The 26,850-nt window shown below is 41.3% G+C and overlaps 1 protein-coding gene across 1 annotated transcript in view; it reads right to left on the minus strand.

Annotated features, from left to right (window-relative positions):
* LOC109488308 (adenylate cyclase type 5-like) overlaps nt 1-25,440 on the minus strand; it is a 49,587-nt gene extending 24,147 nt beyond the window's left edge. Inside the window, exon 1 of the mRNA XM_019792502.1 lies at nt 24,271-25,440. Coding sequence (XP_019648061.1) covers nt 24,271-25,164 — 894 coding nt within the window. The 5' untranslated portion in view covers nt 25,165-25,440. The remainder of the gene's footprint in view (nt 1-24,270) is intronic.
* Nucleotides 25,441-26,850: the final 1,410 nt, after the last annotated feature.

Raw genomic sequence — 26,850 nt, forward strand, 5'->3', positions numbered from 1 at the left:
CAACCATACGTCATGCAGGACTCCAAATCCTTTTTCATCACACCTGCACTGGTACAAGTCACACTGAAAATTACCTGTACCTGCACCAGACAAATTTTACCTGCACCACTCAGACTTTGAGAAGAATGGATCATACAAAAACTGTATGGATCATACTAAAAATTGTGGGAATTATCAATACAGCCAATGAAAATCCACATGCAAAACCCACATGTATACATAAACACTGTTCCTGACTCAGTACAAATTATATACAAATAGACCTCCACATGCAACCGACATTTCAAGCCCTGTCATGGTAACCTATATTTGATCATTTCTTCATCCAATTCACTATCACTATACAATGATAAATTACAGGATGACTGCTAGAAGAGTTCTGAAGTAGATACATAATTTTCTGTACAGTTGATTTAACATATTTATCACACAGTCTTGGGCACCATTGACACATTGTCACTAATCTGTGAATGGCTCCACTATTTAGGTAACTGTAGAGTAGAAATACTAGAATACCTGATACTAGTAGTACTCTTCTTTAGCCTGACAAAATTGTGCTCCTAGTAGCCTGCCCAATAACCACCAGAAGTGAGAGATAGTGTAACACAGACTAGACTGTGGAGTGGCCCAAGGTACTCTACTGGGCCCACTGGTGTTCCTCGCCATGATCAATGACGCAAAACCTAATACTAATAATCCACACTGGAAGTATGTCGATGACATGAACCTGGGAGAAGTTAGAACTGTGTCAACCCCAACTAAACTTCAGACTGACCTTGACTCATTGGACACCTGGGCCGAAACGAACTCCATGTTACTTAACCCCAAAAAATGTAAAGCAATGTATTTCTGCTTTATGAGAACCCCCCCAGTAATGCAGCCACTGACTCTCGGAGGTCAGCCACTTAGCATAGTTACACAAGCAAAGTTACTTGGTTTGCACATACGCTCTGACCTACGGTGGTCTGATCAAGTTGACGCCATGGTGTCCAAGGGCAGTAGAAGGTTATACTTATTAAGTAGGCTGCGTCGAGCTGGCCTCCCAAGCTCTGACCTTGTCACAGTGTATTGTGGGTATATTCGACCAATAGTTGAATACGCCACGCCCTGTTGGAATGCGGGTATCACAAAAAACAATCTGACAGCATAGAAAGAATCCAGAAAAGGGCATGCAGAATCATGCTGGGCAGAAGCTATCACTCGTATTCCGAGGCCCTGTCAACTCTTGACCTCCAACGTCTGTCTGAACGGAGACTGACCCTGTGCCGGGCCTTTGCCCTTTCAGCCACTAGGTCTAGGCACGCCCCCTGGCTACCCCCAGTTAGTAACCACTCACACAACATGCAGCTAAGGCAAACACAGCGCTACAAACCACCCATTGGGACAAAAAGATATTTATGCAGTCCTGTCCCCACAATGCTGAACATACTGAATAACCTTGCCATACAGTAGATTTCATTTTATGTTGTTGCACATGATGTAATTGTACTTTTTATTATTGTCAGTTGTACCTAAGTAATTTGCCAACAGAAGTTGTATGATGTAATTTTAGTCATAAATGTGTATTATTCTAGCGTATAAGTGGTGTTTTAAATGCCTCTCAAAGGCACTTTTTTATGTATATATATTATGTATTAGTCATGTAATTTTTTAAAAATTTGTAAAAGCTTCTCAATTCAGCCTTTGGCTGCAAAAAGCTTCTAACCTACTGTACTATGTATGTATGAAGTATGTGTTTCTGCAAATAAACCAGTCTATAATATTTTACTTGTCTAGTAGTGGTCCAACGTATACAGTATTTTCAATGTCAATGTTGGAAAACCAATTGTACAACGTTTCATCACTCAGGTGTCAGATCATGGAGCTAGAAAAGGTGGATCAGCTAAAAAAATTCATGTCCCTTGCAGGGTTCACACACAAAATGCTAGAGTCGGCAGTTTTTTCTAGAGTCAGTCGGAAAACAGGAAACACAACGTTTTATTTCCTAGGCCCAAAACTGTTTTATGAATGACACTTGTAATGATAATGCTTCACCCACCCACCAGCCATTAGCCTGTAGTTATGGGTAAAAATAGAACATATTAGATATTAAAGCTCGTTAGCTGGAAGGTAATAATTACCAGGCAGGTAAAACAACCTGTCGTTAGCCTGTCGTTAACCCCAGGTAAAAATAGACAATAAGAGCGCTCGTTAGCGAGGAGGTAATAATTAGCTGTGGTTAAAATACTCCCTGAGCCATCAGCTTATTCTATCATACATCTCATCTGACTTGTTTCTGGGCTGAACTAACTCAACAACACGGGGATAGATCTTGTTGTAAATGGGACAAAATGCTAGCCTCCACAGCGTGCCAAAAACTGGGGGTTTGGGGGTCTTCAGGGTCTTTGGGAGCTTTTATGTGCTATTTTCTGATTGCATATAGACAACATAGCCGACCTGGTTGAATTACCCCCATTTTCCTAGAACTGGGCTAATCAGAAAACAGCCGAAGACCACCAAACCCCCAGTTCTATAAGCCTGCTACGGAGGCTAATCAGAAAACAGCCGAAGACCACCAAACCCCCAGTTCTATAAGCCTGCTACGGAGGCTAATCAGAAAACAGCCGAAGACCACCAAACCCCCAGTTCTATAAGCCTGCTACGGAGGCTAACAAAATGCAATGTTTTAGATGTCTGACGTCTGAGTCAATGCTGTATCTCCTAAGGGTTTTTGAACAAGATAAAAATGAAGACCAAGAGAACTCAAAGACGAGATCTTAACCGGGTTGAAGAGGAGACAGAGTGCGTCTCGAAAGCTCCCCAGAGTAGCTGAACTTTTGTTGTGTTTCTGTATAAACATTTTATCAAAAGCAATCTTTCTTTCTTGGGTAGTTTTCTGTATTCTAATGCTAATAGGTAGTTTTATGTGGCCTAACGTTTATATTTGTATGTACATTACATGTAATGACCCAAACGTTTCACCCATAATATCAGAACATGACCCACGTTTAATCCCATGGTAACTAGCATTGGGTTACATGATGTTGCAATTTTACTAGTATGAGTGTTTTATACTCCTGTCTGACCATTACATTATTTGAGTAAGAATTAACAGAACAGACCATAAGGCCACACCAATTTAATTTCATGGTTAACGGATTCGCCCGCTTCATTTTCTTCTGATTTGCAAATAAAAATAAACTTTGAAACTTTATTAGAATAACCATTAGTTAGCTAGTCTTCCTGGTATTCATACATACAGACAATACATTATACAAACATAGTTGACAACTGGACAAGTCACAAATACATCTAAATCAATAACATATTTACAATATACATAATTAAAAAAACTGACAATCCTGTGGAACAGTTCTTGTGCGTGAGCTACTGATGGAGGTATTTGTGCAAACCGTCCTTAAACACTCTCAGGGATTGTGTAAAAATTCAGAATCAACTGCAAAATGCTCATATTTTGCCCTGAACAGTTGAAAACAGTCCTTTTATAAATTTCATCCTAGTTGTTACAGTTATTCCATCTTTCAATGCAATGGTATCATTAAAAGTTCAAAATTCATTGTTTACATTTTGAACCAGCCTGGTGTGTTAACTTCATTGCTCCTATCGTACCATTTTGGGCCATAATAGGATGCCTACGCCTATTTTTATTTTTTATTTTTTTATTCGCCCGCCCGCTCCATTATTTTTCTAGAAAAATCCGTTAACCAAGAAATTAAACTGGTGTGGCCTACCCACGTTTAACCCCTAACCCTGTAACCACACAAACTCCACAGCAGTGCTGACGTCAATCCCAGAATCCCGCGGGGCATCGCTTCAAAGCGGCTATTTCTGGTCCGTTAACAGAGCAGCCATTAATGAAGCACTGCCGCCACAAACGAAGTCGTTATTATCCCGCTAACGAGGTCCACACAGAGTCCGTTCATTCCACTCTCGCACGGCGGGCGGAAAAACACCACAGACAAACGCAGGAACCTGTTTTAATTTCCGCTGCTGCCACTAGAGTGGTGGGGACATTATAATCACCACATTATATACACCCTTATACAGTACAATGGGGACATAATCACCCTGACATTATACTGTAACATCCGTGTCCATAATATCACCAGGGTCCATAATATCGCCACCTTGAGAAACAGTGTGCTTAAAGATTATATTTTACTGCAACATACTTTTGGTTATAATGCATTCCTGCACACCTTAAATGTACATACCTAGGGTATGTTGCAGTAAAAATATCTTTAAGCACACCTTTTCTCAAGGTGGCGATATTATGGACCCTGGTGATATTATGGACACAGATGTTATATCATACAGGGTTTTTTCTAGAAAATTTTTTTAATGAGAGTAACACAGTTTGTAATGCTAGAATGCATTGTTGTGTTGTCTTTACATCTCTACTGGAAAATATCATTTTGAATTTGAGAAAGACTAAATGGTGTGTAAGTAGCCACATAGGGTTCAATTTGAAAATTGGTATGAGGGAGCTGGCTGGTTACATGAGGGAGCAGCTCCCTTATTCCCCTGTTTAGAAAAACCCCTGTCATACACCCATAACAACAATGGGTGCATTATATAACCCATCAAATATAAAACTAACAAAACACCCACTACATTATATAACCAGGGCTCGAAATTCATTTTTAGGAAGAGGTGCACACAAAATATTGGGTGCACCATATACAATGAAATAAATAGCATGTCAGCAAAATATATTATAATACTGGTGGTTTGGATGTGTTTTATACAAGTTTCGTCGATGAAGGTTATACGAAATTTGTCTTCCCTTTATTTGCATATCAATCAATAGTTTGTGCTTATAAACCTGCATTTCCCCTCTGGTCTCTGACAAAAGCTAGTGGAGACTAGCTGAAATGTCTGACCGTTTCCAAAATCATATCCAGTTGCTTGAGTAACTGCTTTTTGGCCTTTATACATGTCAAGTTTATTTCTTTTAGCAGAGTACAGAAGTGCAGTTGTGCTTTTCTGGGTTTTCGTTTATTTATCTAACCACAACTTACGGCACACTTAGTGGGTTAAAGTGAAGTTTATTTCTTTAACCAGGAGGAACAAATTTGAACTGTAACTTGTAAGTGCAGTTTGTTTGTAGAAGTAGAAGATACAAGAGTACAGTAGCTACTAGCCTTCAGTGTAAAACTGGTCTGGGTCAAGGAATGGAGACTAGTAAAGTAAAGGAGCAAGTTAGGCCACACCAATTCATTTTGTTGGTTCTCGGACATTTTTAGTTCAAAAGATAGCAAGCGGACATCATAAAATGAGAGGGATAGCAAGAAAACTAGAATATGACTGTATTTACTACATAACACTGAGTCCACCGAGGCATCAACCAGGTCCTCAGGCTTTGCTTTCATTAGGTTTTTCTAGTTAACCATATTTTCCAAAAATCCGAGAACCAACAAATTAAATTGGTGTGGCCTTAGTACAGTTAAACCAGCTGTAAGGCCAAGCCTGAAGGGAAAAAATGTTGTGTTTTCTGTTTCACTTTCAGTCCTGAAAAAAATTAGGGTCGGTAGGGAGGGATTATCTCTTTTTTTTCTTGCTTTTTTAGACTTCAGACTTGACAGCCTGCAAGGGGGGTCCCGACAATGCTCTACGCTGAATTCGGAAACCCTCGATTACGCTTTATGATATATTCCAAGTGGCTACAACGCATTACGTAGAATTAAAACGGCAAATACGCTCTACACAAAAAGTGAAGAGTGGTCCGTCTACGCTCTACGTAGAATTAAAACGGCTGATTACGCTCTACGAAAAGGGCTTGCGGGCCCCCTTTAGACCCAGACTAGAACTAGGGCACATTTTCCAAACTTACACAAATGATAGAGTTACAGCTCAAGTATATACATGTACCAGCCAGGGTAAGTTATGAGGATATGGTTCCCAGACTTTAGTCTAGATGGTAATGTGGATGGTAACCAGGACACATCTCAGAATATATAAACAGAATCATTCTGATATATAGAGTTACGGGTTTGACGTAAGAAGAGGTGGTTTTTGTGCTACAAATAACTACAAAGTGATCACTCGAAAGTGGGACAAGTGCCTTCTAAGTGCGCTTTACATTACATTTGTGAGATCAACCTGCCACATGCAAGTGCTGTACAAATGTCTGAAAGGCTTTCATGTTGTTTACTAGTAGGTATATCTGTACACTTCTATTTATATAGCCGGTATAACCACCATTCAGCATAACACACAAGCTTTGCACATATAACTGTAAGCATTGTTGAAAGCTATATATAGATAATGTCCCTTATTTAGTACTGTACTTGGTAACAGTGAGTTCCACTCTACGATAGTTCTAGGGTAAAAAAACAGTTTTTGAACACCTCAATCCTTGGTTGGTAATAGTACTTGAAGGCTTCTTTTCTTTGCTGAAATCAGATTATCTAGAGCCCTGAGGAAGGTGACAGACGGTCACCGAAACGTCGGCTGAATAAAAGACTTGGTTGTGTAAAGTCTCTTTACTCAGACAACATTCTAGCTGGCGGCCATCTTGTTCATCTTTCCTCTGGTCCAGTCCAGGGTAAACAGCATGACATTGACCTTGGGATGGCTAACATTGACCTCTGACCGTACCGGAACACTGTCAAGGTCAAGTTTAAGTTGGGCGTCATCCCGACATAGACCAGATCCCAAAAGCACCACATGTATTTATACAGCTCCCTAACTATAACACGGCATGATATCATGGCTCTACCTAGAACTTGGTGCCAATATAGACATTTACAGACCAGTAAAGACAGCAAATAACACATTATTTTACCTCATCAACTTATTAAATATCTCTGTAACTATTAACATCTAACAGTAACAGTTACTATAATTGTGACAGATATATAAGGTAGACATAATACAGGGGAAGTTCTCTTCTAAAAAGGTGGAATTTCAATGCACTTTCAGAAAAAGCTGGACTAGAAAATTGATAAATTAAAATTAGGACATTTATAGAGCAGTAAAGACTTCAAATAATGAATCAGTATTTTTGATGTATACCATATCATTAATGCCAGACAAATATCTCTGTAACTACATGTAGATTGTATAATAAGTGTGACGGATATATACTTAGTAAACATAACATGGGGGAAGTTTGCTCATTTAGAAAATTTATCATGTGGAATTTCACTGTGATTTCTGGGATAAGCTGAAACTGAAAGTTAGAACTTACAGTAGAAGGCTTAAGATTAATTAGGTTTAACACAGTCCCCGAATGTCTTTCTATGCTAGACCAGAAATTGTGTAATTCAGGTTTTTACTAATTTTAGCCAAGTAAATTCTAACATTCACACCCAAAATGTGTTTTCCAGTCTACGTTGATATCTACTGCAAGTTAACACTTTGCTTATATATATACTCAAGTTTACCTGCCTCTACTGCAAGTTTACGCAGCTATACTGCAAGTTTATCCAACCAGTACAAGTTTACGCAGCCTTACTACAAGTTTACGCAGCAAGTTTACGCAACTTTACAGCAAGTTTACGCAGTAACGCTGGTATTATAAACAGTCTTGGGGAACTGTTTACTCTGTAGCCCCTGAAGCATGTGTGAAGTGGACAGAGTAGTAAAACTACCAACAATAGAGAACTGCAAGTCCTGTTTGGTTGTGTTGCCAAATTTCTCCCTCAAAGATTTTACAACAAACTGCCCTGCAGTTCCAGAACAAGCTGCTAGGGGGCCCAAACTCATGTCACTTCTTTCCTAGACCAAGAGCAATCTACTATAAAAAATCCGTGACCCTAGCAATAGCATGTCCAGATCACGAGATATCAAAACCGGAAGTTGTGCTACAGTACCAACGAAAGCCACCTCGGGGCCCAAAATCTAATGATTTCTAGGTCTCAATAAGACCTACCCACCTACCAAGTTTCATGACAATGCATATAATAATTAATACTGAACTGGAGGGACAACATTAAAAATGTGTCACAAATCTTAAAATCAACAAAACTCAGTGTCTGTGATGCTGAGCTTTGAGTATTTTCTTTCGCAATATTGAAAATGTCTCTGCAAAATGCAGACTGCAGATGGGTATTTCTAACACTGTGCCCCCTCACCTAACCCATCTGTCCTGTTGCCATGACGTCACCATGACGTCAGGAGTGATTGACAGTTCATGTCTGTGCTGAGATGTCACAAAGGAGGGAAATTCCACAGACGAGTGTTGAGAACCTCCGACACACACAAACACTAACATGTGGCAGCAGCCAAACCCCACAGGCCTTCCTTCGTAAAAAAAAAAAAAAAAAGGGAAATAGTTGGCCAGGAGAGTCAGTCCGCGAGAGGGTTAATTTCCCCTTCTGAAGTCGTCAAATGAACTAGGTTGGCTAAACTCCCCTAGTCAATTTATTCTCCCTGTTGCCTAAATTTTGCTTTTTTTTCTAAACCTGCATTGTTTGTGTGTGGGGTACGGATCCTAGAATTCCGCACAAAAAGGGAAATAGTTGGCCAGGAGAGTCAGTCTGCGAAAGGGTTAATTTTTGAGCAAATGAACTCTTGTAGACTACGCTGGCTAAACTCTCCTAGACAATTAATGAATTATTCTCCCTATTCAAATTTTCCTTTTTTTTAAACAACATTGGCAGAGACTAAAGATGGCATGGGGGAATGGTAGTGTCGGCAGTGCCAGTGTTCTAGCCAGAGCCCATCTTTTCTCTATTTGACAGAATTTTGCCGCTCTTGATGGCCAAAAAAATTTTGTACTCAACAGACAAAAATCCACTGGCCAGTAATACACTATTTTTGCCGAATTCTACAATCTCTGGCTGTCTGCTGCAGATAACTGGGCAAGTAAAGCTGTGAAAAACACTAGGAATTTAGGATTTTGAACCAATTTTTACCATGAAATATCGTACCATATTTCCTCCAATTGTGTACAAACTTTTTTTAACATTTCGAGTAGCAAGCTGGCGCTCCAGCCAGTTGCCAAATTTGGGGTGTGTAACATTCGTGTCCATAATATCACCAGGGTCCATAATATCACCACCTTGAGAAAAAGTGTGCTTAAAGATATTTTTACTGCAACACACCCTAGGTATGTACATTTGAGGTGTGCAGGAGTGCATACCAAAAGTATGTTGCAGTAAAAATATCTTTAAGCACACTGTTTCTCAAGGTGGCGATATTATGGACCCTGGTGATATTATGGACACGGATGTTACATGTACATGATAATTTATAAGGGTTTTGAAAAAAACTGCCCAAAGCAAAGATTGAAAGATACATGTGATATGGCTACATGCTAACATCATCATTGGTCAGCTGTAGGGCATGGATACTAACAAATAACAAACTAGTAACAGGTGGCATTGATAAACATAAAAATACATGTCTATACTAACACAGGTAACAGGTGGCATCAATAAAAAGCGAAAACTGTTTTGTTTTCTACAGACTCATTCATGGAGTCTAAGATAAAGCAGACTCAAGTTAAATGCATGTCTACTAACGCTGGTAACAGGTGTTGATAAAAAGCAACAAGTGTTTTGTTTTTTCCCAGGAGAGGAAAGGCTGTTTCATGTATGAAGTCCATAAAATATAGCACAGACAACTGCTGACTCGTGTCTCTCCCCTGTACGTAGGTGACAGGATTCAATCTCTGCCCTGTATCTGACAGGTGGTATTACAGGATTATTTACTCCCACATAAAGACTCTCACAAACACCAACAAAGGCTAACATCATATGCTCCACGGATCTCTAACAAACACCAACAAAGGCTAACATCATATGCTCCACGGATCTCTAACAAACACCAACAAAGGCTAACATCATATGCTCCATGGAGCGTGTAATCAGTCTTTAGGGAGACATGCTCCACACACACTACAGACAAAAGGACCGCTACAGCTAGCTAAGTTACATGTTTCCTTTGGAAAGTTCTTGGAGTTCTTGTCTTCCTAGCAGTTACAATTTTCCGTCCATCTAGTACAAACTCCTTACTCTCCAAGCAGAGGTTAGGGTTTTGGGTTATTTTTGGCATGTTTTAAAACTTTTTTTATTGGGGTTTCTTTTTTTGACTGGAATTTGAAAGAAAAATTCCAGGGCAAAAAAAATAACCCAAAACCCAAACCTCTGCTTGGAGAGTACGCAGTCCTATTGATATTCCTGAATGGGCCAGGGTTAGGAATTAGGATCAGGCACGGTTCTGGATAGTCTCTGTGTATCCAAGAATGTACATTTTGTAGATTTGCTTCAGGCACTATCCAGAATTGTGCCTGCATGGTTCTGGATAAAGCACGGTTCTGGATACAAGAGAACTGCTAGAAGCCTGATGTAGCCAATTTGCTAATGAACTGGTAAATAACCTGCAGGTCATTGCCCTTTTGAACTTGCCTGTTTTGAACTGTAGGAAATCGGACAAACAAGCCCTTATTAGTAATCCAACCCATATCAGCTGTAATCCAACCCCCTATCAGCTGTAATCTGACTCCATATCAGCGTAATGAAGTTGAACCAAACACAGATAACAGTCCACAGCAGCTTACCACAGAAGACAACACAAACACATAATTAGTATTTTTTTTAGCTGATATTGACCATTTTGCTTCAGTACAGCACCACTATGGACTATATTATTTCAAGAGTAAGGGAAATGAAACTAAACTTTGAGCTGAAACTTTTAGTAAAAGGTTTTATTTCTGTGAACAGTTCTAGAGGTTCTTTCTGTTGTGAAGAAAATGAGATGTTGTTTGTGCGATAAAGCAAAGAAAAAGACACAAACACACCATGCACAGATGGACAGGTTTGTAGCTGCTAAGTTATTAGCAGGAAAACTTCAGCCTTACAAAAACTGTGGGACCAGCCTAGAAAATAAACAATTGGAGGTCAGATGGACGGCCCCAAACGAGTTTGGCATCCAGGGTTAATGGATGGATGGATGGATGGCAGGACTTTCTGTAACTTAATTCACTCAGTCAGTGAAAGTTTTAAACCCACCTGGTTTGTTAACGTTGATCCTATTGTAGCATTTGGGACTATCTGATGCCTAAGCCTATTTTATTTGTTTTTCCCTGTCACTTCATACTTTTAAAAATCCAACAACCAACAAATGATATTGATGTGGCCTAAACTACTGTAACAGTTTTTTTGTGACAAAGGTTTGAACTGTTTGACTCCTTTCTAGTTGTGTAACACAGACTTGTGGTACATAAGGCTGTCCTTTGTTCTAATCAAAGTCCTTTGTTCAGTTTAATTAACCTCCTTGTTCTAATAGAAACACAAAAATCTTCCATAACCAAAGCAGGCTTCTCCAGGCAACACCAGCATGACATTTATACAACACCAAGGATAAAACCTTCATATATATATTAGCTTGAAAGTTGATCAGTAATTATATAAGGCTGCAACATGTTTTATCTCTCATTATGTAAATATATCAAGGACATTGTGCATGTACATACAGTCAAAGTTCAAACCCTAATATATTATAATCTGACCACCTCTACATAAAAATGATAAAGACCACCTACCAAATTAATGTAACCACTTTTCACTGGTCCCTTAGATAATATTTTCCCATTGAAGAATCCTGTCTATCGACTAGATTATATTACAAGATTATAGTGACCACCAGTCCATGACGTGTTACTAAATATAGAACAGCATCTATAGTGACTACCTGTCAAGAATTCTTGGGCAGTTTTGACAGTATATATATATCATATTATAGTACATGTAGCCATTTCGCAGCCTGGGGTTTTTGCAAGGTTCTTCCCTCTGCTCAACAAGAGACAAGATTAACGACTCGCCATGACGTGTTACTAAAAATAGCCCCAGCAGCTCACAGCTTCATCCATCAGGATTCTGACTAAAACTCTCCCAAATCTCTTCTCGCAGGTTTAGAAACAGGGAAATTTAGTCAAATCAAGGAGGTTTGAATATAATAGGTGCAATAACTTACTTTCCAAGCAGGGGTTTGGGGTTTTGGTCTATTTTTAGCTTTTTAATGGGTTTTCTTTTGTGCAGTATCTTTTTAAACCCAGGGTAGTTTGGGCATGAGAACCCAGAGATACCCCAGAGACACCCCCAGGTACCGCCTGTATGTACAGCAAACACAAGACACCAGGAAGATGGGCATGTTTGTGGTTTGTGGTTCTCTGAGTTTACCCTGCGCAAAGTTACAAGCCGACTGGCATCCGTACACAGACAGAGGCACTGTTTACTACAACCACTAACACAACACGGTACAGATAGCAAACTAACTCCACTACTAAGGCCTTAGGAAAAAACGTTGTGCTTCCTGTTTCCCGACCAACCCTAGAAAAAAAACTACCAACCCTAACCTTTTTTGTGTGGACCCCTGCAAGAGACATGCATTTTTTGAGCTGATTGACCTTTTCTAGCTCCATTATCTAACAATGGAGTGATGAAACATAACACAATTAGTTTTCAATATTGACAGGACAGTCATTTAGTTTTCAACACTGACATTGAAAATAGAAGTGTCCATATAAAATGCCAAACAAAGACTCTGAAATGGTTTCTAAATGATTTAAAACTGAGAAGAAAGGTGCACAAACTAACACAGTGACAGCTGGTTCCCTGTAGCAGCCTGTGTTTGTTACATGTATGTAGCACACAGTGACAGCTGGCACCGTGTGGCGACCTGTGTGTTTGTTACAATGTAGCAGAGTTAGTATCAGGTCGTCAGTCTCCGGAACTGCGCGGTTAGTCTGGCATTTCCTCCGCTCCGCTCCAAATATTTAACTCTGCTGACATTTATACTGCTGGAAAGACACGGAACATTTGGCCCTTCCAAAGGTAGAAAAGTAGGAAATACAAATGTTTTGACAGACGTTGTTTCTACTTTTATTTCTTGTAACCAAAAACAGAATTGTTCAAACATATTATGACATCCATGAACTATGATGTAAATAAAAACCTATGTAAATTTGTTCATACATGTTTCCAAAAGAGAGAAGAGATCCTGTAGACGTAGCACAGTAATGTAGCACTTGTTCCTTCTACCCTTGTATCTCTGAGTCAGTTATTTATATCTAACTTAGCGCATGTGGCCCATGTTGGGCATGAATATGCAGTAAAATTCATTGTCATTTATTCTAGGGAAACCTGATTGTAAAAGAAGAAAACAGGAAAAATTTCAACTTTGAAGCCAGCCGTCCCGGCAAAACCCCACCAGATCTACATTGTAACCTCCACCAGGAATCCGTAAAAAGGGGAAATAAATAGTTGGCCAGGAGAGTCAGTCCGCGAGGAAATTACCTCTATGCTGGCTAAACTCCCCTATAGCTAGAGTCAATTATTCTCCATATAATTGGCTAAATTTTCCTTTTTTTTTTAAAAACCCGCCTTGTATAGTGTGTGGGGAAAGCACCTGACCCAAATCGGTGCCAGGGAATCGCAAAGGTCAGAGATAGTCCCTGTAATCAGACTTAATGTTGCCTGGATCCAAACAAACCTTCGTATCTGTCGCTAGGTAACCAGGTAAACAAACATCCACAGGTGTGCAGAGGATGGAGATTAGTAGAAGGTTATTTATGGTGTGTTGTGGAGGGTGAAGGTTTGGGGAAATGTAGGCCGTGGGGCAGCGGGGTGTTTTTATGTTCCATACATATTGTATAACCTTTATCATCACCTTTATGAAATAGTATTAAAGTGTTAGTTTCATTACATAAAGCTTATAAGCATTACTGTAGACGTTAGAGTAGATATCAGCTAGATATGTAGTAACTCTGAAGAGCTAATGCTGTGTGCCTGTTACAGTTGTTGTGCAATAAAGTTGACTTGACTTGTTGATCCACTGTGTCTAGTGCACGGTGTTTGAAAGACAGAGCCCATCCCTCTCCTTCCACTGCCTTTTACCTCACAAACTGAAGTCTGGTACCCATTTAACACCTATACTATTGCTAAATTTTACCCTAGGTTGTTCTGTGTTCAGTCATGGATAGAAAAGCAACAGCCACAGAACGTGCAAACGTAAATAAAGTTTGTTTGTATGCAAACATGACACCTACAATGTCTGTATAAATCTTATCACGACATTTCATACCTACATGTGGAATACTCTAAAATAGGGCCTGACAGGTATGGGCCGGTTTCAAACATTCACTATAATTTTCTAACAAAATTAGTTTCAATGAAAGATATTACTGTAACAACAATATCATTTTCCTTTACAATTGATGATGAACTTGTTTCTTAAATCATATACATATCTTTGTTAATGAATTTATGAATATAGAACACAACATGAAGTTGTTTTAAAGCCGGTGTGACCAGAAGTTTTGAGCTGATCCCTGTGGCCCTATATAGTAGTCAGGGGGAAACAGGAGGCTATATTTAGCTGGGGCTGGGGTGGGGCAGACGGGATCAAATTCAACTCACACTGGGGGAGCTTCAGTTATAAAGTTTGCCCTCAGCCCTCAGACACATGAGTTAGTTTCTCACAAGATATAGAAGAAGCTGGTCTGGAGCCTTGAGTCGTCCAGTTTGTCTCTACCCACAGTTATTGTATCCAGAATGGTGCCTATCTAGTTCTGTGCCTGAATGGGTTAGGGTTAGGATCAGGCACAGTTCTGGATAGTCTCTGCATATCCAAGAACGTAGATTTGCCCCAGGCACAGTTCTGGATACGCGTGGACTATCCAGAACATTGCTCATAGTTCTGGATAAAGCACGGTTCTGGATATACCAGATTCTGCTTGTCCTGATCGTTGAAAAATAGTGGGTCGCAAAATGTACCCTCTCGGGCCGGATAACTCCCCTGGTATACTATTCCTTTTATTTTGGCCAATTTCTACTATTTTCCAGCTATTAGAGTAGTAGAGGCTTCTTCATTCCCACAGCCTTGCAGGATGAGTTGTTTCCTGTGTAAGTCTGTGTCCCTCCTGTAGGGGACATGCCTGCGATGCTCCAGTCCCTGATTTGGTCATCCCGACACCAAAACTGATCACGGGCCCAGGAATAGCGGGGTATAATTAGCGCTGGGACCGGGCAGGAAATAGCCGGCTGGTGTGTTTTCCTCGCTAAAAATAACCAGGCTAACCGGGACAGCCTCAACCTGACCTCTGACCTCACAGGGCACCAAGCAGAACTTGGTCTGTCTTCTCATAGCCAAACACAGTTGGGGCATCATCACTAGAAAGCTTTAAACAACTGCTGCAATCAAATGTGTAAAGATTGAGTGTAACAAGTCGTTCAGTGTGATATAGGTAGCTGCCGCCGTGCCGTGTGCCTGCGAAGCTGGTGTGTTACGCCGAAGGGCGGTTGTACCGGCTATTCAGATACAGATACAGATAATAATGTTCTATCACAGTAAATTATTGCTGCACAATCCCTGAATCAGTACAAATTTGGGGCTCACGGTTCTGGATAAAGCTGGCTGGTGTGTTTTCCTCGCTAAAAATAACCCGGATATTAACCAGAACAGGCTAAACCTGACCTCTGACCTCACGGGGCACCAATGCTGCTGCAAGAACAGCCTGTCTTCTGTCACACTAACTCTTCTTAAAGGACCTGTCTTATTCTCCACCCATGTCTTAAGATTTTTTAATTCACAACAACAAGACAAAGTGTCGCTGCACTTAACCTGACCAACTATTTTGCCAGCGCCACTTGACAATTAACAAATTATATATGATACAAACAGATGAGACAAAAAGGACTAAAGCATGCCAACATCTTAAGGTTCATCTCTGTATAACAACTTTCTCTTTTTCTGCTGCAAGGAGAATCAGTCTGTCTTCCATCAAACTAACACGTCTTAAAGAAAGGACAAATCTTATTCTCCAACCACGTCTTCAGATTACTCTCTGTACATCAACTTTCTCTTTTTCTTGGCCCAAGACAAGTTGTCCAGTCTGTCTTCCATCACACTAACTCTTCTTAAACAATACTAGAAATGCCCATCTGCAGTCTGCATTTTGCAGTGTTAGAAATACCCATCTGCAGTCTGCATTTTACAGTGTTAGAAATACCCATCTGCAGTCTGCATTTTACAGTGTTAGAAATACCCATCTGCAGTCTGCATTTTGCAGTGTTAGAAATGCCCATCTGCAGTCTGCATTTTACAGTGTTAGAATACCCATCTGCAGTCTGCATTTTACAGTGTTAGAAATACCCATCTGCAGTCTGCATTTTGCAGTGTTAGAAATGCCCATCTGCAGTCTGCATTTTACAGTGTTAGAAATACCCATCTGCAGTCTGCATTTTGCAGTGTTAGAAATGCCCATCTGCAGTCTGCATTTTGCAGTGTTAGAAATGCCCGTCTGCAGTCTGTATTTTGCAGAGACATTTTCAATATTGCAGAAGAAAAATTAGGCAACCTGCAACTTCAGACTGAAGAACCTTTTCAATTCCGTATAATATTATCATCATAATGTAATAATGTCATTGTTTACTAGTTTTTTTAAAATTTGTTATCATGTTGATCATGTAAAATGTGCAATTCAGCATCTTTGTACACAAATGAAGCTGCCATGTATTTTACTGAAATGTGAACAAAGTCAATAAACTCAATATATAAAGGAGAGATTCTCCACCCATGTCTTCAGATTACTCTCTGTATCTCAACTTTCTCTTTTTCTTGACCGAGACAATTAAACTGTCCAGTCCAGACTGGTGAGTCCTGGCATCTTTGTCATGTCTTCTTTCCTCCTCTTAGATTTTTTAGGCAATGCGGCATGCTGGCCAGATGCTGCCAAAATTCTTACATAGGATGCTGCTCAGGTTCTTGCGAAGCTCATGTTCTTAAGATGCTATCCAGGTGTTTTAAGATGCGGCTCAGGTCCTTTAAGATGCTGCCCAGGTAACACGCCAGCCTGCAGCCTGGTGAGCTAAAAATAGCGCGCAGCTCCGATCCGCGGCAGCAGATTCATCATGCTGCAGACACGACAGGAATAACCAACAACCTGGCCATGGCTGATGCCTGATGGCATAGGGACTGACAGGGGTTTCAGTTAAAAACCTGGGTAACAAACACAGCTAACAACCTGGCCAATGGCATTGGGGCTCACAGGGGGTCCAGTTATAGGTAACAAACAACCATGCAACCAACCATGTTAAAAGAAATTAAAGGAGAGATTCTCCATCCATGTCTTCAGATTATCTCTGAAGCTAACCCAGCTAACCCACATAATAAGCCAGCTAAGAACCTGGCCATGGCATCGGGTTCACAGGGGTTTCAATTAAAAATCTACATGTAGGTATCAAACCTGGAATACAAGCTCAGGTGAACACAAACCCAGCTATCAACACAGCTGAGGGTTCCAGCTAAAAACCTAGCTAGGTAACAACCCAGAATACAGATGCAGTGTTAGAAATACCCATCTACAGTCTGCAGAGATATTTTCAATATTGCAGAAGGAAAATAGTTACCTGCAAATTTGCACGAAACTCTGACACAAAACCTGGGAGAAAAGGTGAAATGGAACTGGATATCATAAAGCAAAAACAGCCTGGCTCCCATCATGACATTGAACAGGTTTGAGTTATAAATTCTTGGTTAGACACTAACAGACAGATAAGCTGAAATTGTTCAGCTGGTCCATCACTGCATCAGGAACTGTGCCTGTCAGGCTGATGTGTTATAACTTATACCCATGGCAGGGCTCGAAATTCATTATGAACTTGAATTATGAACCAGTGAAAATCCTGTCGCTCCCAGCAGACATTTGGAGGCTCAAAAAACAACCCTCCTCCCTGCAGGCTTCTCCAGGCCTGCTGGTGCTGATGTGGTTACCATGACGACTAACATGCGTGCTGATTGGATAATCACCTGCTGATAACTGGGATCAATTTACTCCAGATTCTCCCTCCTACATAAGCGAGCAAATTACTGGCAATGTGGGTCAATCTAGCCTCCAACAGGCTTCTAGATCTTGGGATCATTGTAGCCTATACCAGGCTCTTTGGAATAACCCTAGCCTCTATACGGCTCCTTGGGCCGTTAAAGCTTAGATTATCATTTGTCAGGTTCCTTGGGATCAGGATAGCCTCTACCAGGCTACTTGGGATCATTATAGGCAAATCTACCTTCTTTGATATATCAAGACTATCTAGAACTGTGCCTGATCCTAATCCTAATCCAAAATTCAGGTATAGAACTAGACAGGCACGGTTCTGTGTACAATAAACACGCCAATCCAACCAAACATAGTCACACCAGACTGATGTGTGGAGACTATCCAGAACTGTGCCTGGAGCAAATCTATTTTCTTGGATACGGGGAGACTATCAAGAACTAGGCCTGATCCTAATCCTAACAAAGATTCAGACATAGAACTAGACAGGTACAGTTCTGGGTATGATATACTATATGTATAAACACACTAGTCTAAACACAATCAAACCTGGCGGTCCAGGATATGTGGAGACTACCTAGAACCTTGCCTGTGGCAAATATACGTTCCCAGATACACAGAGACTATCCAGAATGTTGCCTGATCCTAACTCTAATCCTAATCCAAAGTTTAGGCATATAACTGTATAGGGACTGTTCTGGGTATACAATACTAAACACGCAAGTCCAACCAAACACAATCACACCAGACTGCTAGGGCTATGTGGAGACTACCTAGAACCATGCCTGGAGCAAATATACGTTCCCAGATACACAGAGACTATCCAGAACGTTGCCTGATGATCCTAACTCTAATCCTAATCCAAAATTTAGGCATATAACTGTACAGGCACAGTTCTGGGTACAATAAACACGCCAGTCTAACTATTTTTACACAATCACACCAGACTGCTAGGGCTATGTGGAGACTACCTAGAACCATGCCTGGAGCAAATATACGTTCCCAGATACACAGAGACTATCCAGAACATTGCCTGATCCTAATCCTAACCCTAAATTCAGGTTCTGGGTACAATAAACACGCCAGTCCAACCAAACACAATCACATCAGGCAGCCAGCATGACCACAGTTATGTTACTGACAACAACGTTTAACAACAACCTTAAACCATGGCTGGTCGTCTGTTGTTTATAGAGACAACAAATACAGACCCTGTGTTTGACTTGTGCTAAATATACAACATGTATGTTATGTTTCAGGTGGGAAAACAGCCAATAAATTTACACACCAGGCCAGAAGGTATGTAAAAACTGCCAAATGTTTAAAGAGGAAGGTTGGACTATAAAACCACCCAATAAATTCGGGTACTGTAAACTCTCACAGCTCATTCTGCAACTGGCAGCCGTGGTGAACACATGGGGAGAGCTAGGCTGAGATAGTATACCAAGTACACCTCTTCAACATTATGTTGAGACATGGATATGTACATGAAAAGTACATATAATATTTTACTAAACAACAAGAATATAGACTAACAACTACACAGGCATGTACTATGCCAATCCTGATAAACTGGGACTTCATCTATTCAGCATTTCAGACTTGGATTCTAATATATAATGCAAGAAGCCGCCAAATGTGTTTCTACATGTTTCTACATTGTATATTTTCTAACATACAACTATCATATCAATACAAATCTAGTTTGGCTGTGGATAAGATGTGCAATTTGTGATTACAGATATAAGTTTTTGAAACAAACATGGAAGCTTGACAGAGGCTCATCTCTGCTGGAATTGTTCAAATTGGAAACTGTAGGCCCTTATCGTGTATAACGACCTCCAAGTAAATGTTACATGGATTGTGTTTAGGTTTGCTGCAACTGTCTGTGTCATTCCTTGTATGGCAATGTTTTGTTGAAAAACTAGTGAAGATAAAATACAACATTTTTCAAAACTTCAAACGTCAGTTAATATGCAAATCACTGTCTGTCGTCTGTTCCCATTGTTTCCACTGGCAGTCGGGTTCAGACACCCCGTGGCTTATAATCCATTTATGATGTTGGGAGGATGTGCGGGGTCAATTTAGCTACTAGATCCTCACAGGGGATAGTTTCTTTATTGGTGGAGGACCCTGGGTCCTCCAAGTGCCTCTTCAAGATCTGGCCAGATAACATAAACTGACGTCCTTGTCATGGGAACAATCCAAGCAGAGGTTTGGCTTTGGCTTATTCTTGATATTCTTGATGTGTTTTGGGCACTTTTAACGTACAATATCATTTTTTAACGTATAGGTTCGCCATCCACCAATGGACATATACTTAGTAACTTAGTATGTAGATTATATTCCTTTTATTTTGTACATAATTTTTTTTGTGTGTAAATTTCTTTAACTATGTTATCTGCTGTATATGACTGTGTTTTTATTTCTGTATAAAGCCTGGAAGACTATTCTTTTGCGCTTAAGTAAAGGGCATCAAAATAAAAAGAGAACAAAGAGCTTTTTCGCCTAACAAACACTGGCATATTAGATACTATCATGTCAATCAAAACATCTGCTTGGAGATTATATTTTGGGTACAACTAACAAGCTACATAAACACCCACACGGCTGAATACAGAAACATCCAGACATTTTACTTCAAACAGGATGAGATGTTAGACATGGTTACGTGGCATTTTGGAATTTTTCTTGCGAATTGCATAAAAGATTAAAGTCAGCAGGACCAGACTAATTTTGAGCTGGTGGTGAGAGCTCATTCAATTCTTACTGAACAACAAAGCAAGAAACCGCAATCCAAAAATCACTTAATCGTTAATGTACATCAGTGAGCACAGTACAGAGAAGTAAACATGACAATGCTGAATTTGCAAGATAACAGTAGCTGACTTAATCATGTATGTGTGTATCGTTGTTATTGTACTATTTTGTACTTCTCATATTTACTGTGTATTTTTAATGTCCCAGAAGTAGGTATGTGAAAAAAAAGGTCAAATGACCTAAGTGTAACCTTGTGGTAAAATAAATAAAATTGATACCTAAAAGATAACACTTCTTTTGATTGGTTGTAATTTTTTTTAAAGTAATTTCAGTCAGTTTGACACCTGTAACCTCTGACCTACCCACAGATTTATCTAAATCTAATCGTCATAAATCCTGCTCTAATCTGACGTTTCACCTTTGCCCTGCTTTGGTTGATTGGCAAGATTATCCCCAAATCATCCCTTAATCCGACCCTGATCCAATGTTCAACAAGAATCAGGACACAGGTATTATACACAAGTGTTCCCTGTTGTTGTTGGTGCCTCTTTTGTTGTCTAAGGCCACAGCACTTTGGATCAAAGGTGAAGTAATATTGTCACAACAAGACGTGTGAAAACCGATACCCAGAACAGGGCTGGAAATACTGGGTGCATGTGCACCTTAGTGCACCCAAATTTGGAGCTGTGCACCTAAATATTTTCATAGGTTTACGTATGTAAACAGTAAAGATGTTAAATGTATAGTAGTATACAGCATATTCTTAACATCTAAGTGTCAGAAAAATTATCATAAAATAATTGTTATACATAAAGTTATAGTGTTTTTCTTTATAAATGAAATATCAGTTTTTGCTGATTTTCTACTTATTCTAATAAATAATATCTTATAGTTGTATATGGTGCACCCAAAAATTTTTTGTGACAGTGTGCACTTAATTTCCTAGGTTGGGTGCACCAGTGCAATTATTCCCAAAAATGAATTTCGAGCCCTGCCTGTTGTTGCTTCGTCCTGTGAAAACTGATACCCAATTGTTGCTCCTCTGGCGGATTATAGCATTATAAACCCGCCGGTGTGATCCCCACCATACCAGCCGCTGGCCTGACTATTATGTGAGCAACACCAGCTTCATTATGGACAGTCATGAATTTTTGATGAGGGATTTTTGCCATTTCTGAACGCAGTCGTGATTGCTTCTCTACAGCTGTTATAATAACCTTCTACTGCCACGGGTTATTGCATATCACTGCGGTGATTTTTTCTGAAATTAGTATTTCTAAATATCTATATATACAATAATGATGATATAATTATATATAAATAGCATAAATATGTAAATATATAGAATATAGATATAGTTTCAGATAAGGGACACCCAAAGTTTTCATCCAGTCTGTTATAATAACCTTCTATACTGCCATGGGATGGGTTATTACATTAATACATATCACTGGTGATTTTTCTGAAATTAGTATTTCTAGATATATGTATAAATAGATATAATTTATGATAAGGAACATGTGAGGTGTAATTTAGAACTACATGTAGTTCATTATGTGCAAGTCATTTTATTATATGTACTTTTATATGGGTTATTATATATCACTGAGGTGATTTTTCTGAAATCTATATTACTATAATGGTAATAGAATTATATATAAGTATAGATATAGTTTAAGATAAGGGAGACAATTTTTAGGTTTTTGTCCAGGTTGTTAAAATAACCTTCTCTACCAGGGGTCATTCCGTATCACTGTGATTTTTCTGAAATCAGTATTTCTAGATATTTATAATTTAAGAAGCGAGGTGTGATATAGAACTAGTTAATGATGTACAAGTCTTCTTCGTTTTATAGTTATACTTATATTTCATGACTTTTGAGTGTGTGTGTGAGTGCATATGTATGTGTGTGTGTGTGTGTGTGTGTGTGTGTGTGTGTGAGTTAGTGAGTGAATGTGTGAGTCAGTGAATGTGTTGTCTATCAATTCAGGATCCAAAACACCTACATGTACCTTAAGTGTGTACATTTTGGGTGAAACACAGACCCATCAGATCCCACACTTGTTGTGAGTCATTGTTGGAGTCGTGAAGACATCTGATTTGATCTATTGTTCAAACTGTATAAATAGATATCAAGTCAGGAACTGCCGGAAGCTATTATAAAGGGCTCAACCTGGCAACTGGACAATAAACAATCAACATTATAAACAGTTATAATTCAGATACATTCGGGATGAGATGTTGAACAAGAGGAGCAAGATGAGGAGGAAGATGGTCATGATGCTGACTCATCTGTTTCCATAGTAATAGACATAGATACATTCATGATGAGGAAGATGATAAGAAAGATGAGGAGGAAAGTGATGCGGATGCTGACTGACCTGTTTCCTAGCCTGGGTACCATCCCCAGTAGTATATTCGCAAACTCTATAACTGGGTCTGGACTTGAACACATATAAAACGATTGGTCATGACGTCACGTAATGAGCTAGCCCGAGCAGCGGGGCTTCATTTGATTGGCTGAGCCTCAGAGGCGACAGCCAATGGCGCGCCTGTATTTATTCAAGTGATGTTTGTTGTTTTGTAAACACAGATCTTCGCGCGAGTGTTCCTTTTCTTGGTGCGTTCTATTTTGAAATTGTTCAATGCATCTTTTTGCTCATTTTTGAGCGACGATATTCCGTCTAAATCGTCCAAAACGGACGTGATTGCGAGGTCAACATCAACCTCCAAGAGCTGAGCGGCTTGTGCGTCAGCCCTGTTGATGATCGATCGCGGAAAGACTGACTACGGCTATATCATGTGCGCTTTAGCGTTCGGTTCGCCGTCGGACATGTTGATGAAAATAAGATAAGAACAAGGATCTATCTTAACGTTGCCGTTCGGACGTTCGAACGGACGCTAACGTGTCCAAACGGCCCTTACCTAATATGTACACACCCCAAAAAGGGCTTAGACGAGTAGGACCAATCAGCGCGCTCGTTCAAAATCTGAACGAATATTTAGACTCCAGACGCTACATATGTGTTCAAGTCCAGACCCAGTTATAGAGTTTGCGAATATACTACTGGGGATGGTACCCAGGCTACCTGTTTCCATAGGAGTAAATGAGAGTGAGGAGTGATGTTTTGAGTTTGTGAGTGAGTGAGTGAGTGAGTAGGTGAGTGAGTGAGTGAGTGAATGAGTGGGTGAGTGAGTGAGTGCCTGAGTGAGTGAGTGAGTGAGTGAGTGAGTGAGTGAGTGAGTGAGTGAGTGAGTGAGTGAGTGAGTGCCTGATGGTGTGACTAAGTAAATATGTTGTCTATTAATTTGGAGTCAAAACACCTACATATAACAAACCCCAACAGACATAGATGGAGTCCTGATGAGGAAGATGATAAATGAGAATTGATGCGGATGCTGACTGACCTGTTTCCATAGTAACAGACATACATACATGTGTGATGAGATGATGAGGAAGGGGGTGATGAGGAAGATGAGGATAAAACATGATGAGGAACATGGGGAGAAGATGAGAAAAGTGATGCGGATGCTGACTGTCCTGTTTCCATAGTAACATAGATACATTTGTGATGAGGAAGATGATAAGAAAGATGAGGAGGAAGATGATGATGATGCTGACTGGCCTGTTTCCATAGTAACAGACATGGATACATTTGTGATGAGGGAAGATGAGGAAGATGAGGAGGAAGAAGATGAAGATAAATGTGATGCGGATGCTGACTGACCTGTTTCCATAGGAACAGCTGGTCGTCCCTGTTGATGCCGCCAGCGCAGGCCGTGTGTATGACCGCGAGCGCCGAACCGCTCAGCACGGCCACCCGCATCCGTACGGGCAGCAGCGTGTACACCAGGTAGATGCAGAATATCGTAATCCACACCGCCTCCGACGCGATTCTCGGGTCCGCCGCCGTTACGGCTAGTACCACGATCACCGCGATGGCGGCGAGTAGGAAGTAGCACGTCGCGCTGAGCTGCTTTTGCGTGAACGAGTTCCGATTGCACATGAACAAGAGAATCACAAACAAGGACAGCAGTACGCCCAGTACAATACCGTAGACGGGTACCAAGCGCCCTTCGCCGTAGTAGAACGCCATCAGAACGCCGCAAACCACAACCAACAAGATGACGAGTTGACTCAAACTGCTTTGGTTCAGCCTGAAGAAGTACCTCTGGTACAGTCTCTCCAGCTTCTCAGATTTGAATTTCTTGGACTTGAACACCTTGGAGACCGTCTTGAGGCAGTCAGCACACGTAGGGCCCCTCTGAGGGGCCGTGGCGTCGCCCGGATCCCGGCTATCCTTCTCGGTTTTCCCGTTGCGCTCTTCTAACCCGATGTCTACGGACTGGTGCCGCAGGTCGCCGTTACGGGAGCGCACCGAGGCGTCCTTCCACGCCGTACGGGTGTTGGCGCACGGGCCGGCGGCGGCGCAGCTCTTGCCGCTCGCCGCCGAGCTGGGCCGAGACGTCCCTTTCATGGACCCGTTCTGTTCCCGGTGGTGGTTGTCGTTAGAGTTGGTGACCCTGGCTGGTTGTTCGGCGGCGGCGGCGCTGCCGTCCTCCCATGCCGACCGCCTGCTTGCCGAACCCGGGGGGCTGACGCTGTTTCTGCCCGCCGACATGGCGAGCTCACCCCGCTACCCTTCTCCCGGCCTGGCTAGACCGCTACAGCTCCGCCCAGGCTCAAATCAGCGCCTGAAAGCATGGAGAGGGATAATCTCACCTTCTGGGGCGTCCATTTCGTCTCTGCATGAGGAAAAACGCGAGAAATCGGCGGTAGAAACCAGGGAAAACCTCCGCCCTGTGCCGAAGTTGCCCTCCCAAAACCGACTTGCTTGTTGATCAGTGATTTTGCACGGCCACTTGTTAGCCGGGGGCGGGACTCCGCTGCCTACAACATCCTTACATCACGTGGGCGAATTAACGCGCTCCTATTGGGTAAAACGGCTTTTGAAATGTGCGCGGCGCCTCCCTCGTAGGCCGGGGTGGATTAGCTGGGCTGGTGACGTCAACCGCGGGTGACGTACGCGCACCACAAGCGCATTCTAATCTAAACAGTGTTTTTGCGGCACGAAAGCGACGCGCGAAATGTGAGATGTAATAAACAGCCATAATAACAGCTCTGACGCAGCGATACCGGCCCGCAAACACGCGAGGACAACCCACCAGCTCGCCAGGACAACCCACAAGGCCTCAGAAATGACCCTAAATGGTCAGAAACGACTGTTTAGGTTCCAACGTCACCCGCGTTCATGGCGACGTCAGAGCTGCATGGTCGGTCCACTGGCGGTCAGAATAAATGTCAACGTACTTCCTACAGAACAACGTTTGTATGAATAGCCTCCTTCACAGATTTTGCCGCCGATGGAGTTTTGCCGGGGAGAGAAGGTTTCGCGAAACTGGGTAACTAGTGTAAATTGGGCTTCGTGCGAAATTTCTATGTAAACTGCGCGTCGTACGGAAGTTCTGTGTAAATTGGGCTTTCTGCATAACTTATAAACGGAGCTTTCTACAGATGTCATGTGTAAAGTGGGCTTCGTACAGAAGTTCTGTCTAAACTGGGCTTCGTACGGAAGTTCTAACCAGATCTACCAATGGAGTCATATGGAGCAGAGTCTGAAATGAACGCACTGAAAACAATGGAGAAGAGTCTGAAAACTCTGAACAGACGAACAGATCAAGCAAGAGTCACCCTGCCCATGTATGAGTTCACTTACTCTCCAAGCAGAGGTTTGGGGTTATTTAAGGCGTTTTAGGCTAGCTTTTTTTAGCCTGATTAAATCGCTTTTGCCGGCTGCCCAACATCCAGCCAGCCCATGTAGGGAGCCCCCGGAGCTTGGGTTACATAGGCTAGGCTTTTTTATCGGTTTTTTTTTTTTTTGCACTGGATTTTTTTTCACCCAACCCAACAAAATTCCAGTGCAAAAAAGAAACCCTGATAAAAAGCCTAAAAACCACCATAAATAACCCCAAACCCAAACCTCTGCTTGGAGAGTAGTCTGAACTCACACAGTTCATTCCCCGATAGGCCAATGACCCCATCTCGGCGCCTGGTTTTATCTGCCACTTAAGATGCTGCCCTGTTCCTCCTTCTAAATCTGCGGGTTCAGCCGTCTTGTTACCGCTGTGACTTTATCAGGACAAATGTCGGAGTGAAGTGGCCGCAACAAGCCGCCTCGCTATGAGACGGGCAGCGCGGACTGATCATTATACATACTCCCCAAGCAGAGGTTTGGGTTTGGGTAGCCTCCATAGCAGGCTTATAGAACTGGTAGTTTGGTGGTCTTCGGCTTTTTTCTGATTAGCCC

This window comes from Branchiostoma belcheri, unplaced genomic scaffold (genome assembly GCF_001625305.1).
Source record: "Branchiostoma belcheri isolate BF01 breed outbred unplaced genomic scaffold, Haploidv18h27 scaffold93, whole genome shotgun sequence".
Lineage (NCBI taxonomy): Eukaryota > Metazoa > Chordata > Leptocardii > Amphioxiformes > Branchiostomatidae > Branchiostoma > Branchiostoma belcheri.